The 14,192-nt window shown below is 42.1% G+C and overlaps 2 protein-coding genes across 3 annotated transcripts in view; both read left to right on the top strand.

The window, feature by feature from the left end:
• dyrk1b (dual-specificity tyrosine-(Y)-phosphorylation regulated kinase 1B) overlaps positions 1–2,374 on the top strand; it is a 48,695-nt gene extending 46,321 nt beyond the window's left edge. For both annotated transcript variants that reach the window (XM_083890757.1, XM_083890756.1), the window contains exon 13: positions 648–2,374. In XM_083890757.1, coding sequence (XP_083746883.1) covers positions 648–1,163 — 516 coding nt within the window. In that variant the 3' untranslated portion in view covers positions 1,164–2,374. The remainder of the gene's footprint in view (positions 1–647) is intronic.
• A 1,802-nt stretch (positions 2,375–4,176) lies between these two features.
• ppox (protoporphyrinogen oxidase) lies at positions 4,177–12,825 on the top strand (the record flags this gene model as incomplete). Its single annotated transcript, XM_083901361.1, has 13 exons — positions 4,177–4,294; positions 6,161–6,247; positions 6,697–6,831; positions 6,935–7,050; positions 7,185–7,317; positions 7,517–7,661; positions 8,187–8,380; positions 8,982–9,042; positions 10,521–10,639; positions 10,813–10,926; positions 11,836–11,985; positions 12,563–12,605; positions 12,689–12,825. Exons 2-13 carry the CDS (start codon positions 6,164–6,166, stop codon positions 12,823–12,825), a joined length of 1,431 nt encoding a protein of 476 aa, XP_083757487.1. The 5' UTR covers positions 4,177–4,294; positions 6,161–6,163.
• Between the last annotated feature and the right edge of the window lie 1,367 nt (positions 12,826–14,192).

The following is a 14,192-nucleotide window of genomic DNA, read 5'->3' as shown; positions in this document are numbered from 1 at the left end:
TAAAATGAGTCTCTAAAGTAACGCTTAACTTTAACTCACACTTTTTCTTTAATAAACAGACTGCTCCAGTTAAACTGTAGGCTAACGCTAACGGTGCTAAAGGAGCTAAAGGAGCTAATGACGGCTTATGACAGTCCCGGACCGGGCATTGCCCAGTACGCCCGATGGCCCAGTCCATGCCTGGATTGAGATTATATTAAGATGGAAGGAGAGATAAGGTGACTCTCATTATTCTTAGTATTATTATTATTTGTTTTATTTTCTACACACTCTGGTCACATACCCTGGTATGTTTCGTCCAAGTACCACCGGAGGAAGCTCGTCCAAGCCAATCCAATCTAACTTTATTTATAAAGCACTTTAAAAACAACAACAGCTGAAACACAGTGCTGTACATCAGAGATAAATACATAAAACAAGGGTTATCTAATGGACCCTAAGAACAAAACAATACAATACTGTAGAAAATATAAAAACAACACAAATAAACAGGTCATACAATAAATTAATTTAAAAAAATAATAAATAAAAACCAACGTCTCATACTAGTTGAGAACCATGGTTGTAGGAAATGCCCTGAAGGGTCACATGGTGTGTGGTTAGATGTTGCTTCACCTCTCGTCTCTGTGCCCACTCTCCTCCACCAGGCTCCCTCCCAGCAGCAGATGAGGATGTGGCCAGGCAGTGATGGTGGAGGTGGGGGTCAGGACCCAGCATACACCCAGTTGCTGCTCCACAAGCCGGCTGCCACCCAGCAACACCAGCGCCACTTCCTGGACGCCGCCCACCACCCCCACCCGACTTACTCCCACCACGGGAATGGTGGGCGTGGCCTGCGGCAGAGCGGACAGACGGGCATCGGTGGAGGGGGTGGCCAACAGGGATCCTCGCCCCAGATGAGTGACAGCATGGATGTGGGCGTGTCCCTAGGGCTGCACCACCTGGGGGCGGTGTCTTCCATGGAGGCCTCTCAGTTTGGCTCCGCCTCCTTGCCCCTCGCTCTGCCAATTGGACTGTCTGCCTTCCGGACTCGGACGGCCCCCACCGCCCCAGGGCCACAAGCCCCGACCCCTGAGGACTACTACCCTGCCTCCAACAACAATAACCCCGCTGCGGGGGGCAGAGGGAGGCCGGACTCGGACGAGGGGCCAGCCAACTCTTGATAAAACCTGAACCATGCCCTAAAGCCATACAATTTTAACTACAACTACTACAACTACACACAAACAGCCAGAGTTCAGAGACAAAGAGTTGAACTTTGTGCTGAAAGAGACAGTTTCTACTGCATGAGAGGAGGAGGAGGAAGGAGGAGGATGCTGGGAAAACTCTCCTTTTATCCGGTTTTAGTTTGTTGTCTTTTTTTGCAACTGTAATTGGAAAGGAATGATTGTGACAAGTTTGTTTTTATTAATATTATTATTATTATTGTTGTTTAATATTTGATTTTTTTCTTTCTCGGGTTTGAGGAGTTGTGTGTTCTACTTGGTTGTTGTTTAAGCCTGGAGAGGAGGAGGACGAAGAGGAAAGAGAGAGGAGCCATGCTTTTCCATTTTACGCCATGTGGTGGACAGAGAGCACATGTTCATGTTCACACTGGTTAGTTGTTGTTTTGTTTTGTTTTTAGCTTTCATAATTTTGCAGCCTTTAGAGGTGAGCAGTCTTAACACACACATACATACATACATATATATATTATATGTATACATATATATATGTATGTATTACCGCTGCATCAAGAAGACAGAAGCTGGTTTCAAAGGGAGAAAACCCCAACATATTGTATGTTTGATTCAGGACTCATGGATTCTCTCTCCTGTCTGTGTTCAGCTCACTTTTCCTTTGACTTGGTGTCCTCCCTCTGTTGCTCCCCGCCCGCCTGGAGAGAGGGGGGGAGGGAGGGAGGTGGAGGGAGGAGAAGGTGACAGGACACTGATGCTGTGCTGCTGGTGCTCGTAGGGATCTCCTTCTCCTCCTCATCCTCCTCTTCTCCCCGCTCTCTTCTACATCTCCTCCTCCTCCTCCTGTTGTGTTTCTCCTCCAGACAGCTCCTCCTCTCTGTGCTGCTAATCACCATGACAACTGGTCCGGATTGCTGCTAAAGATCCAACACAGATCAATTAAAGAAATAAAAAGAAATAGAAACAGAAATAAAAAAATAAAAAAAAACTTTTTAACCCTTCTGCTTAAGAGAAAAGGATAAAGTAAGAACCACTGCATCTCAATGTATTTATTACTATTTAACAAGAAAAAACAAACTGAAAGTAACCCTTTTTTCTGCTCTTCTTTGTTTGGTTGCCTTCTTTCTGCAGGTGAGCTCTGATTGGCTATTGTAACAGTGACAGTAACTGGTGACATGGGAATGCCACCGGTTGTGGGGGCTGGGTGGAGGGGAGGGGTTGGGGCAAAATAAAGTTGGATATATAATAAGAATAAAGAGTATACTTTTGCACACCAAAGTCAAACAAACATCAGATCTCCGCTTTTCTTGCTGCTACTGTGATCCAGCTCATGGCCTCGTGTGTGTGGTCCAGGTGAAGCTGTAGTTGGATTGAGTTAAAACACACAGTAAACATGGTGGACAATGCTGGAGTTTTACCCGGTAGGTCTGCGATATACTCATCAGGGTTCCCTCTGTCTCAGCTGTCGACGTGAGAATCCACGAGAAGAGAAGCAAGAGAGAGCAAATGACGACGTGATGCCTGAGAAATGCAAACTCCCAAGATCTCTGGCTTCACCACAGAAAAAAGATTGACTTGAACCAAGATCCGAAGGACAGTCTCTTGGCCAGATGCGGAGCGTGCTGCAAATCAATAAAAGTTGCCCTCCTGTCTTAAGCTGTGTCCGCACATTTGGTCCTTGAATTTGAGGGAATTGGTCCTGGAAAGTCCTTGAATTTGATGTCAAGCAAGGTGTGGGAACCCTGACTCGTGCTGCAAATGGTAAAAGTGTCTGTATTTACATATATCACACTTTTTTAATTGTTGTCTTGATGACCAGTCAAAATTCTCTACGTGTTTAACAGTTTTGTCATTTATTTATTCACACATTCATACACCAAACATCACTCACACTCGAGGTTTAGTGTCTCAGGAACAGCAGGAATTAAAGTCTTCATGATTATCCAGTGAAGGAGACCTCAAACTTAAGATGAAGACTAACACATATGTAAACATTTACTGATGCTTTTATTGAGTTAAAACTAAGCCCATTTTGCCATGAACACCATTTCAGGAATCGCCTTCTGGTGGCTATTAAATATATTAAGATATCACTATATAATATATAAACCAGAAGAATGTCTTTTAATATACAGTTGAGACATGTATGGTCCACTGGGTAATTGTCTTACAATATTTATTAGGTCCCTTCAAAATTGATATTCACAAGATAGAAATAAAATGTAGGTAAAATAAAACAACCAATGCTATTTAAACATAATAATAATTATAATAATAATCTTTCAAAGGCCAGCACCCTTACTCTAATGCATGGGAAAGACATTGAAAGCACCGAAAGCACCCATAATTACACAAGAAAAAAACTGTACCTTCTATATATTTAAAATTAATATTTTATATATAATCATGATGATTGTAACATGGGTGTGAGTCACCAACATACAGTCCTAAGTGTTTATTAACATGGAAGATCCTGTATCCCTCCAGTCCTTCTAGAATCTCATGATTTATAAAGACCTTTTTTTTTTCAAGATTTATTTATCCCGAGGGAAATTATTGTGCAACAATTGGGAGGTAAAAGTGGAGATGTACAAGAGTTAAAAGATAAATAATATAAAAATTTAAGTAAAATAAACAAATAAGACAAATGCAACAAAGTGCCAAACAGAAGGCAAAAGACATACAACAGTAACTTACTTAAATGCAACAATGCCACAAAAAAAACAGTCAACGTAGGTATATATAATATACAGCTCATAAAGTTGACCAACAATATCTAATTCTACCTTGACATTAATATAATTTATATATAATTATTTACTGATTTTACTGAAGTTATTATTTTGTCAACATTCACCTGTGGTTCAAATTGAAACAGTGAATAACTATTGGCCGGGTGTAATTGCCCTCCACACCAGCTGGGGGAAGTAATGCGTCTTCACAATGTTTGCCAAACGCCACACACAATTCGCAGAAGACGAAGGACTGAGGACGTTAATTATTGTGAAGTGGACAGAGAGTGAGGAAGTTTTATTTTTTAAATCTAAAGCCGGCGGGGGACACACGCAGCGGACTCGCGGAGCTTCTGTTCGTGGGTTTTTACGTCACACATCACGGTAAGCACTACGTTGACAGGCGCGAATGTGTCCGTGTCGTGGTTCTGTGTGTTTTACCTCCGTTCACGCCGTGCTCCGGTAAGTTCACAGTGACGGTGGTCAAAGAATATATAATGAGGAGGGGACTTCGGCGACAATCTGCCCGAGCAAAGTGCTCGTGGCCGGGGACGAGTGTGTCCTCATGGGCTGCACGTCAGATGCGGTTCAAGGGAGTCTGTGGGTCTCAGGCAAAACGGTCCAGGGGGCCCCTCTATGGTGTGTCAGGTGTAGTCGGAATTTCCGAGTTGAGAACAAGGAAAAATGTAAACTTTTAATGTTGCGTTCCAGAGCCCATCCAAACAAATGGGATGTGGGACTTATTCTACCTGAATTGTACTAGCTCCTACTTCAAAGCGTTCCAGCAATTGAAGTCGAATGTTAGAAAACATGGACGGTCGAGGCGCTTTTAGCTTTATGTTTGAAGAGGCACTGTCAGCAATTCAGTCTACTTGCATACACAAGCAAGCCATATTTGTCAAAGCGATACATATGTAACGCCATGAGTATACTTTTCCGTAGCCCACATATCTTCATGCTAACAGATAACAACGACGACATAATTTCACGCCATAATATGAAAAACAAGTTGTGATAAAATTGCTGTATCTAAAACAGCAATAGCCTGTTAATGTGACCCCATGGGCGCCGCCGTTATTCTCCGACTTGATTTTGGTGAAGTGGGGGTAGGTCGATCAGCCCCGACTTCGCTAGTAGGAGGTCCCACTTCAACGGGCATTCCAGTGCACTTTTTCTAGTTGGAGGTAGGATAAGTCCCACGTCCAACTGGTTTGGATGGGCTCTGGAACGCACCATAAAAAAACATGAATTGTGTTGATTTGACCGATGGACATATGGACGGACAGCTGATAATCTAACTGTCTGTCATATCTCCATCAACAGGCTCTGGAACACACAGACACACCCTGTCTGTCCACAGCTACTTTACCCTCACACTGGGAATCATCAAATGCCTCAGAGGGTTCAGACTAAATTATAAAATTATTATTATTATTGATACATTTTAAAGCAACAGAAAAACACTTGTGTTTGTATAATAAACTACGTAGCCTTCAGTTAGCAACAACGCTGAAGTTGGCCTCTTAAGGGGAAGGTTAAGGGGAAATTAACTTGATACGCAGTGGGACTGTTTGTACACTGATTGTCTGTTTTTTTGTGACACTTTGACTCATTTTAGGTAAGACATTAACCTTGCATGGCACCTACTGTTGTATTTGTGAAGCTTTTATTTTATTTGTGAAAATGCTAGGGGAGATTTCACCGTTTTTGTTTTATCTAGACCTCATTAGACCAGGTCTGGATCTGTACCTAGACTTCTCAAATCTGGACTGGATTAATCTACAGACTCTGAAGACTCTTAAAAACACAGTCGCTGATTTGTGAATTTGTGAAAATGAAATAAAGGCACATTTCGCCTTTTTTGAATTTGAGGCTAACTTTAGTGTCGTCAATTAGCATCACAACTCAAACACATTTATTTTGTCCATTGTTGGCTATTGTAAAAACATGGTGGTATAAAATGGCTGCCTTTGTTGAGCTCACTGGGTTCCTGATATACGTTTCTCGGGTAATGAAAAGTAATTTATCCAATCAAGTATCATATTTTTTATTTTTTTTTATTTTATATGCAAGGCATAGGTCATGATGGACCTCCACGCTGTGGCACCCCCTAAAGCAAGAAACGGAGAGAAGGAGAATTCTTTTATCTTCATTTATACTCAAATGAGGCAAACTGTGATTTGTAAATATTGTCTGTACAAATAAGTTTTAATAAGTGATCAAGTGATTGATTAGGTGTTGTGTTCTCAGCCAATGAGAACTGTTGCAGTCCTTGGAGGGGGGATTGGGGGTTTGGCCACATCTTACTATCTGTGCAAAAGCTCCCAGATTACCAAGGTAAAACACACACACACACACACACAATTTTTTTACTTTTGTCTAATTAAGAGTTAGACGCTTTCAGTTAATTCATTAGTTTGTGTGTATCCATGGCCATAAGTAAAAGTATGTTTTGTGTGTTTTGCTGTGCTGTTGGCGATTTATACTGCAATTTGTACGTTTTTTATGTGGCAATTAAGAGTTAACCTGGTATGAAACTATACCTTACTCCTCATTTAACGCTGTTTATCTCCTATAATAATGAGGTTTAGCCTCACTAAAGGTAAATGTTAAGTAGCATAACTCGTGGTTCCCTCTCATGTTAATCAAAATAAGTCTTTGAATCTAAAGAATGAAAGAATATTCCTGTGTCCTGACTAGATTTTCCACTTCATCACACATTTGATTTACACCTTTTTAATTCTTCTGAGAGCTCAACAAGTTTTGCGCCGCCTTTGTTGCTCCAGGTCATCGTTTTGGAGTCCAGCAGCCGCTTTGGAGGTTGGCTGTGGTCCACCAGGAGGTCAGACGGTGCAGTGTTTGAACATGGACCCAGAAGCATCCGACCCGCTGGGGCAGTGGGACGCAACACACTCAATATGGTGAGTTTTACCATGGAAACAAGGTGTGTGTGTGTGAGGAGTGTGTTAACATTTCAATTACTCATTCAAGAAGATTCATATAAATACATACATGTTTGTGTAGGTGGAGGACCTGGGTCTTGCGGCGGAGCTTCTTCCCGTCCCCTACAGTCACGTTGCCTCCAAGAACAGGTATCTGTACGTGAAGGGAAAGCTCCACAGGATGCCGTCAGGAATCAGGTCAGACTCTGCTCTATTTTGTGTTTTGATCAATAAGTAAACATAAATAAGCTGTTAACTTTCTATAGAACTGTGATATTTTTGTTTTTGAGCCAGTGCTGCTCTCATTGAAGTCCTCTTTATCGCTGTTTCAGTGGACTTCTGCGGACTGTCCCGCCTTTCTCTCGTCCGCTCCTATACAATGTTGCCAAGGAGATACTGGTGAAGAAAAGCAAGAAGGACGATGAGTCCATCCATTCATTTGTTTCCCGGAGACTTGGAAAGGAGGTGATGTATCCATTAACAATTCACAAGAATTCACAATTCATGTGTACACACAGGACGATGCATTCATTTGGACAATCTAAACCCTAACCAATAGATGCCTAACCTTAACATAACCACAACTCTGATATTCTGATCATTGTTGTTGTTGGTTATTAAAATATCTGTCATCCAATTATTTTCTTTCTGTGTGTGTGTCCAGCTGGCAGACATAGCTGTGGACAGTTTGTGTCGTGGTGTGTTTGCAGGCGATTGCAGGAAGTTGAGTGTCCGCTCTTGTTTTCCGCCGTTATACAACGCAGAGCAGCGCAGAGGTTCCCTGACACTGGGCATGTTGTTGGGCTCAGGTACACTCCTCTTCACTTTCTCTTTTAAAAGTACGTAAAGGTCTGAGACTGAGCTTCAGGTGTATATAAGCCAAAGGAAACATCATAAACATGTATTACACTCCGCACAATTAAAGCTGTAGTCGGTAATATGTTTCTCAAACACTTTGTGCTCAGTCTGCATACTCTGATCGATCATGTTTATTATAGTATTGTGAGGGCTGCAAACACTGTTTTTTTTTCCCCCTACAGCACATTTATTTGTTGATACTATCAGGATATCAACAAGATCAAAATTACAGACTCTGGCTGTATTTCTAGAGTGTTTCTGTAGCTTTTCCACACACTACTGAATAACCTGAATACAGAACCTTAAAAAGGACTTATGCCTGGGTTTGTGAGGACGCTTCATGTTCGTAGTCGAACGTTTAAACTTGAAGCCCACTTTTTTAACTTCTGAATGCACCGATGTGGCCGTCTTCTGCGATCTGCGATCTGCGTGCCGTTTGTTGTCTCACTGAAGCTGTCCATGTAAAACCCCTGCAGGTCCCTCTCCTGATGTCGCCGCTGGTCCTCTGGCTCAGCGGTCTCTGAAAGAGTCGTGGGCTCAGTGGTCCCTGAGGAGGGGAGTGGAGTCTCTCCCAGAATCCATCAGTGACTACCTTCAACAGAGCGGCAGAGTGGAGCTTCACAGAGACGCAGCTGTTCAGCGCATCTGTCCCTCAGCTGCTGGTTGGAAGGTCGGTAACCTGGTTTCTAATGATAGGGATAGTGCATTATTTGCAGCTGTTCAACGATGTCACCAGTGCTAGCTGTCAGTCACACCGGCGTCTGCTCCTATGTGCTGTGCTTTATTGTCTATTTTCCTCTAAATGGGATTTTAATTTTAAGAATTTTCTACTATTGAAGAAAAGCTGAAATTAGGGATTGAGATCATTAATGCTTGTGTTAAAACTCATTTTCACCGTAGACTTTCATTCAGTTATTTTTGCAACTCGTGGACTCGTGGCTAACGTGTACTACTACCAGCTATGTGCACTTTTTATATACTGTACAGACGATCTCAGAAGACGGATTGAAGGTGCAACTTGAAGATGTAAATAAAGAGCACCAGGCACGATCAAAAAAGTCCTTTATCATAAAGCGTTTTGTCTGTGGTTGTTCTAACATTTGCTTCTTTTGCTCAGAATGTTGTCGTTTCCTGCTCTCCTCTGCCGTTTCTATAACTTTTTCCAGTGCAGTGAAATGTAGACGCTGGTGTGGAGTGATGTTTTGGTCTGATGATTTCTAAAGGTCATCTGGTATTTGTGTGTGTGTGTGTGTGTGTGTGTGTTGGTGTAGATCCATTTGGAGAATGGCGTTGTATCGGCGGATCACATCTTCTCTGCGCTTCCTGCCAAAGGTAAGTGGCGGTTCTCAGGGAGTGAGATGAGTCGATTGTGCTTCATCCTTCCTGCCTCGTTTTACACACTACACATACACCAGTGCTTCTACCTGATCTGTACCCGAAACCCACTTTGTTCCAACCTTCATCCCCAAAGTAGCTGCACGTGGCCCTCTGGTGGGCGTTGGAGGTATTGCAAGTGGGCCTTAAGCCTTGTTCATTCTCGCGCGTGTGATGTGGCGTGGGGCTCCTCGGACGGCGAGCACCCAACACTAACGCACGGAGATGTTCATACTCACCATGTTGTTATTGCAGTATTCGCCGCAACGACAGGGTGTACAACCAAAATATTCAACTTGTACTGCCGGTAAACGTCCGCTGCCTAGCAACAGTAGTAAACAACTTTCCACATATCGCTTACAATGGTCTCAAAATTACTGTCCATCTATCTCTGTTTCACGTATTGGGACAAACATCCACCAGAATCACCGGGAGGGATTTTCTCTCTGGGTCACCCCTCGTATAGAGCTCGTATTTTATCCTTCACAAAGCGATCCCTATTTTTTTTTTTTTCACGTCCTATGGCAAAAACCATCGTCTTTTTGTAACGTGGTTCCTTCCATGAATATAAGGTCATGACTGTCTCGGTGCTCTCGGATAGAAGAGTCATACAAATGCGCTTACAAGCAGATCTGCTCGGCCACCCTTCCAAATGAAAATAAAGAGTTGGCGCTCGCCGCAGCTGACAAAGTTACAAAAATTCAGAGGTGCACGCTCTAGCGCAGCGCCACCGTTTGGAAATTGGGCGCGACACAGGATATGACGTCATTGTTGCCACGCGCCCGGCACACTACGGCGAGTATGAACAAGGCTTTAGACACACACTGTATTCTTTGGTCTGATGGGGCAAAAAAATGGACCTTTAAACACATTATTCACATTTAAAATGGTACAGTGGTATGCAAAAGATTGGGCACCCCTGTAAATGTTCATGATTTTCCTTTATAAATCATTAGTTGTTTGGATAAGAAATTCCAGTTAAATATATCATATAGGAGACAAACAGTGATATGTGAGAAGTGAAATAAAGTTTATATGATTTACAGAAAGTGTGCAAGAATTATTTAAACAAAATTAGGCCCTTTCTATGTTGTTTATTTGCAAACGATATGTATGGGATCTTAGTTATGACTAATATGGTAAACACTGTCAGTTTTGATAAATGTTGAGATCAAATGAGTTGATTTTGATTTGTAAGTGGGACAAAATCATTTTATTTCAATGCTACCTCAGTGCTGTGCCACTTTTCTTGCTGAAGTTTAAATCCAGGTGTGGAACTTCTGAATTTCTGATTGTGTCACATAAAACAGTAACACCAATGTTTTTTATTTTTTAATAAATCTGCAATAAAACAATAATAAAATCTTTTTAATCTTTTACTTTTACACCTCTGCCTTATATAGAGTTATCACATATTCTCTATGTCCCACCTCCAGCCTTCTCCTCTGCACTGCCGTCCTCCTGTCAACCTCTCATTCAAGAGCTGCAGGACATCACCACGGTAACGGTCGCTGTGGTGAATCTGGAGTATGACGGTTCCATCCTGCCTGTGACGGTAAGAACGACACACAAAAACGCCCAAGAGTCTGTGCATGTCACCTGACGCACTTTGTCTCAACACACGGAACATTGATGAATCCTGCCAGCTCCGTTCTCCGCTCTCTCCTCACACTGAGCGTCATGAAGATGGAAAAACCCATCCAACCTTCTCTGTGACTGTGTGCTCAGGGTTTCGGTCACCTGCTTCCGTCATCGGAGGATCCGGCTTTGCTTGGCATCGTCTATGACTCGATTCCCTTCCCTGAACACAACAGAAGTGACGGACAGACCACCAGATTGACGGTGCACAAACACACACACACACACACACACACACACACACACACATTCCACATTCTAACTTTAAGGGGCTATATGAGGAGTAAGACGTGGTTTTAAAGTTGTGACGACCAGCCAAGATGTCCTCACATGGTCAAAAGGTTCATACAAAGATATGTTTGACTCAAAATGTGACCCTACTATGACCCTGCCCTAGACTTTTAGTAATTCATGTTTCCCTGCAAGAGGTTAATGTGTGTGATTTCTGGGTTACAAAGTATGATCGTAACCTATAAATATTCTACTGCAGGCTTTTAGCCAGCAGGGCGTCTGGGCATCCTGGGGACCTGTACTGAAAATATAAGAAGATCACTTCTTCGTGTACAGCTTCCTCAACCTCTGTGGTCGTGAACTTTATGTGTTTGTGACACTTCGACTTTTTTACTCGTAATTTTTTGTCGAGGTTCGCACGTGTCAATTGTCGATAGTTTTGTCGACAAAAAAGTCCCATTCCTACTGGAAAGTCTCTGCGCAAAAGTGAAACTTGGCTGCAGCGCAGCGCTGATTATGAACTCCCTTTGACACTCTCTTCTCTCTCTCTCTCTTTAAGCAGTTAACTAAAGCAATCAGCTCATCTGATGTATCTGTTATTCCCTTAATTACAGCACTAAAGCGTCTTCTAAAGAAAGAATGAGACCACGGAGTAAAAACAATGAAAAGTGCGCTGTTTACTAAGATTTTTACTAAGATCTACTCAGATTCTGGAGGGCAAGGGGGGAACACCCTCTAAAAAAATCCTAGCTAAAAGCCTGTTCTACTGTAATATTATCTCCTTAAATAAAAAAAATGCTATATTCCCTCCACATTTACTACTATAAAAGTTTGTAATATTGATTGCCCTCTGACCTCATCTCGTATGACCCCGTCCTACAGGTGATGATGGGCGGAGCCTGGTTCCAGGAAGAGTTTGGGTCTCCAGAAACGGTAACAGAGGAGCGACTCTTGGCTAGAGCCACGGAGGCAGTGAGCTTCCACCTGGGAGTCGACAGCACGCCCTGCTGGAGTCGGGTGGAGGTGCAAAGGGTAAAGCAAAAAAAACAGGAACTCTGTGTACATTCAGATGTTGACGAACCAAAATACACTCACCCACCACTTTATTATAGAGTGTCAGGAGGATCATGCAGTGTGGTCTGTAACCCTGTAAGTGATGCTCTTCTGTCAACCTTGTAACGAGAGCTGCTGCTCACTGGGTGCTTTTGCTTTTTCTGACCATTCTCTGTAAACTCTAATCCCAGTAGATCAGCACCTGCGCCACTTCAAAGTCCGTTAAAGCACTTTTATTCCTCGTTCTGATGCTCGGTTTGAACTTTCGCAGGTCGTCTTTACCATTTCTGCATGTGAAAATCTACTCTTGGCATTTGGCTACAAATAAAACAAGTAACAACTGTGTGTTACATCGAGTGTTGAAACCAGTAATGGCGTCTATGGATCATGCCCAAAATGTAATCACTTGTTCCTAGTCCCATTGCGGACATTTTCTGAAAATGTAATCCAAGTCCGTTTGTGACTTTTTGAGTTATGTTGCTAACTATCAGATGGACAAACAAACAAACTCCGGCGAAAACATAATGTCTTAAACTCTGCTGTTGTCTCTTGTCAGGACTGTATACCTCAGTACTATGAAGGACACCACAGGAGAGTTGGTGAGTACTGATGGACACGCTACATCGAAAGCGGATTTATCAACAAGGTGCAGTGAAACACTTTCACACGTGTTTGTTCACAGAGTCCATGCGTCGCTTCATAAAGAAGAGCGATCTCGCGCTGTCGCTGGTTGGTGCCTGCTATGACGGCGTGTCAGTGAATGATGTCATCTTTAGTGGACGGACCGCTGTGCAGGAGCTGTTGGGGCCTGGAGTTTGATGATCTTCATCTATGTTAAGATGATCGTGTATGATTTATTTATTTTGTTGTTTCAGAGATGCAAAATCCACAGTTTTATATCACAGCAGCTTTTTATCCTTTTTTGGAGCCTTTAACGCAACTTTTTGGAAAACTCGTACCACCCTTTTGTTTTTGTGTATAGAACCATTGGGACAATAATGTTATAGCCCCACCTCTCTAACCTTACCCTTAACCATGCTAGCTTTGCATTAATTCTCCACAGCATTAAGTATAAAAAAGTAAATGGCTCATATCAAGAAAGTTCTGTTTTTTAAAATGGAGGAACATTTCGGTCTCCCCAATTTCCCTCCAATAACGTCTGTTTCTGAAATTCCTATGGAGGATTAATAAAATTAAATGTTACCTTAAATATCTCCCACTTCAAAGGTGAGATTTCTGTCGTTGACGGTGTGTCCAAAAAAAGCCTTAGTAGTTTGAGATGACAATAATGTGAACCATCGAATCAGACTTGAAGTATGTGCCTGGTAATGTGAACGCAGCCTTTTTTCCTTTATGGTCCGTCGTCTTTCTATCACTAACTCCTTCCTTTCTAGCAGGGACAGCTTGTCGCGACCCTTCAGGAACTGGAAAGCCACTTTATTCTACGCTTGTGTGAACTGCAGCTACTTCCTGTCAAAACTATTTACGGCAGTTTTGGGTTGCCAGTAGCAAATCGCTGGATGTGAACTGAGATGTCTGCAAGCTGTTTTAGTGTGTGTGAGTGAAATTTGCCAAATGTTTCTTTTTGCTATTTAATAATGTTTGACTTTATTCCGATGACACGTCTAAAATGCACTATGTAAATCAAATAGATACGTTCTTATGTACATAAAGCGCTGTCATTGAAACCTGTTTTTTCATCTCTTCACTATAGCATTAAATCTTGTATTCCATGTTATGCTTTTATGCTAACCCTTGCCTCAAATGTATATATTTTTATACCATTTTTCTTTCGTATGGCACAGATTTGGTGTACGTTTCTTGGTAATCCAGCAGGTGGCAGTGTTCTATTATGACCAGGAATTATGTTGTTTTCAAAGAATCTATTAATTTAAGGTGAAAAATAACTGTTATTTAATTGCTGTTTATACAGATGGAAGATTTTTGCAGTTAAGGTGACGAGAGTGAGTAAGTAACACAAAACACCTCTAACGCACACTGACAGTGACTCATGTTGAACAGACACTAAGTTAGGCCTTAGCTAATGATAACAAGTATCATGTTCACTTTGAAGCCAGAACTAAAGGTTAAAGGACTGGGGTTTCAATGAGAACTCATTTTACACATGAAGGAAATTAAACCATAACATGTTTTATCTTTTTTTATTTAAGAAAATGTACAGACGT

Source organism: Microchirus variegatus (genome assembly GCF_963457635.1).
Source record: "Microchirus variegatus genome assembly, chromosome: 1".
NCBI lineage: Eukaryota > Metazoa > Chordata > Actinopteri > Pleuronectiformes > Soleidae > Microchirus > Microchirus variegatus.
Note: the sequence above shows the minus strand (reverse complement) of the source record. Positions and strands in the feature narration are given on the sequence as shown.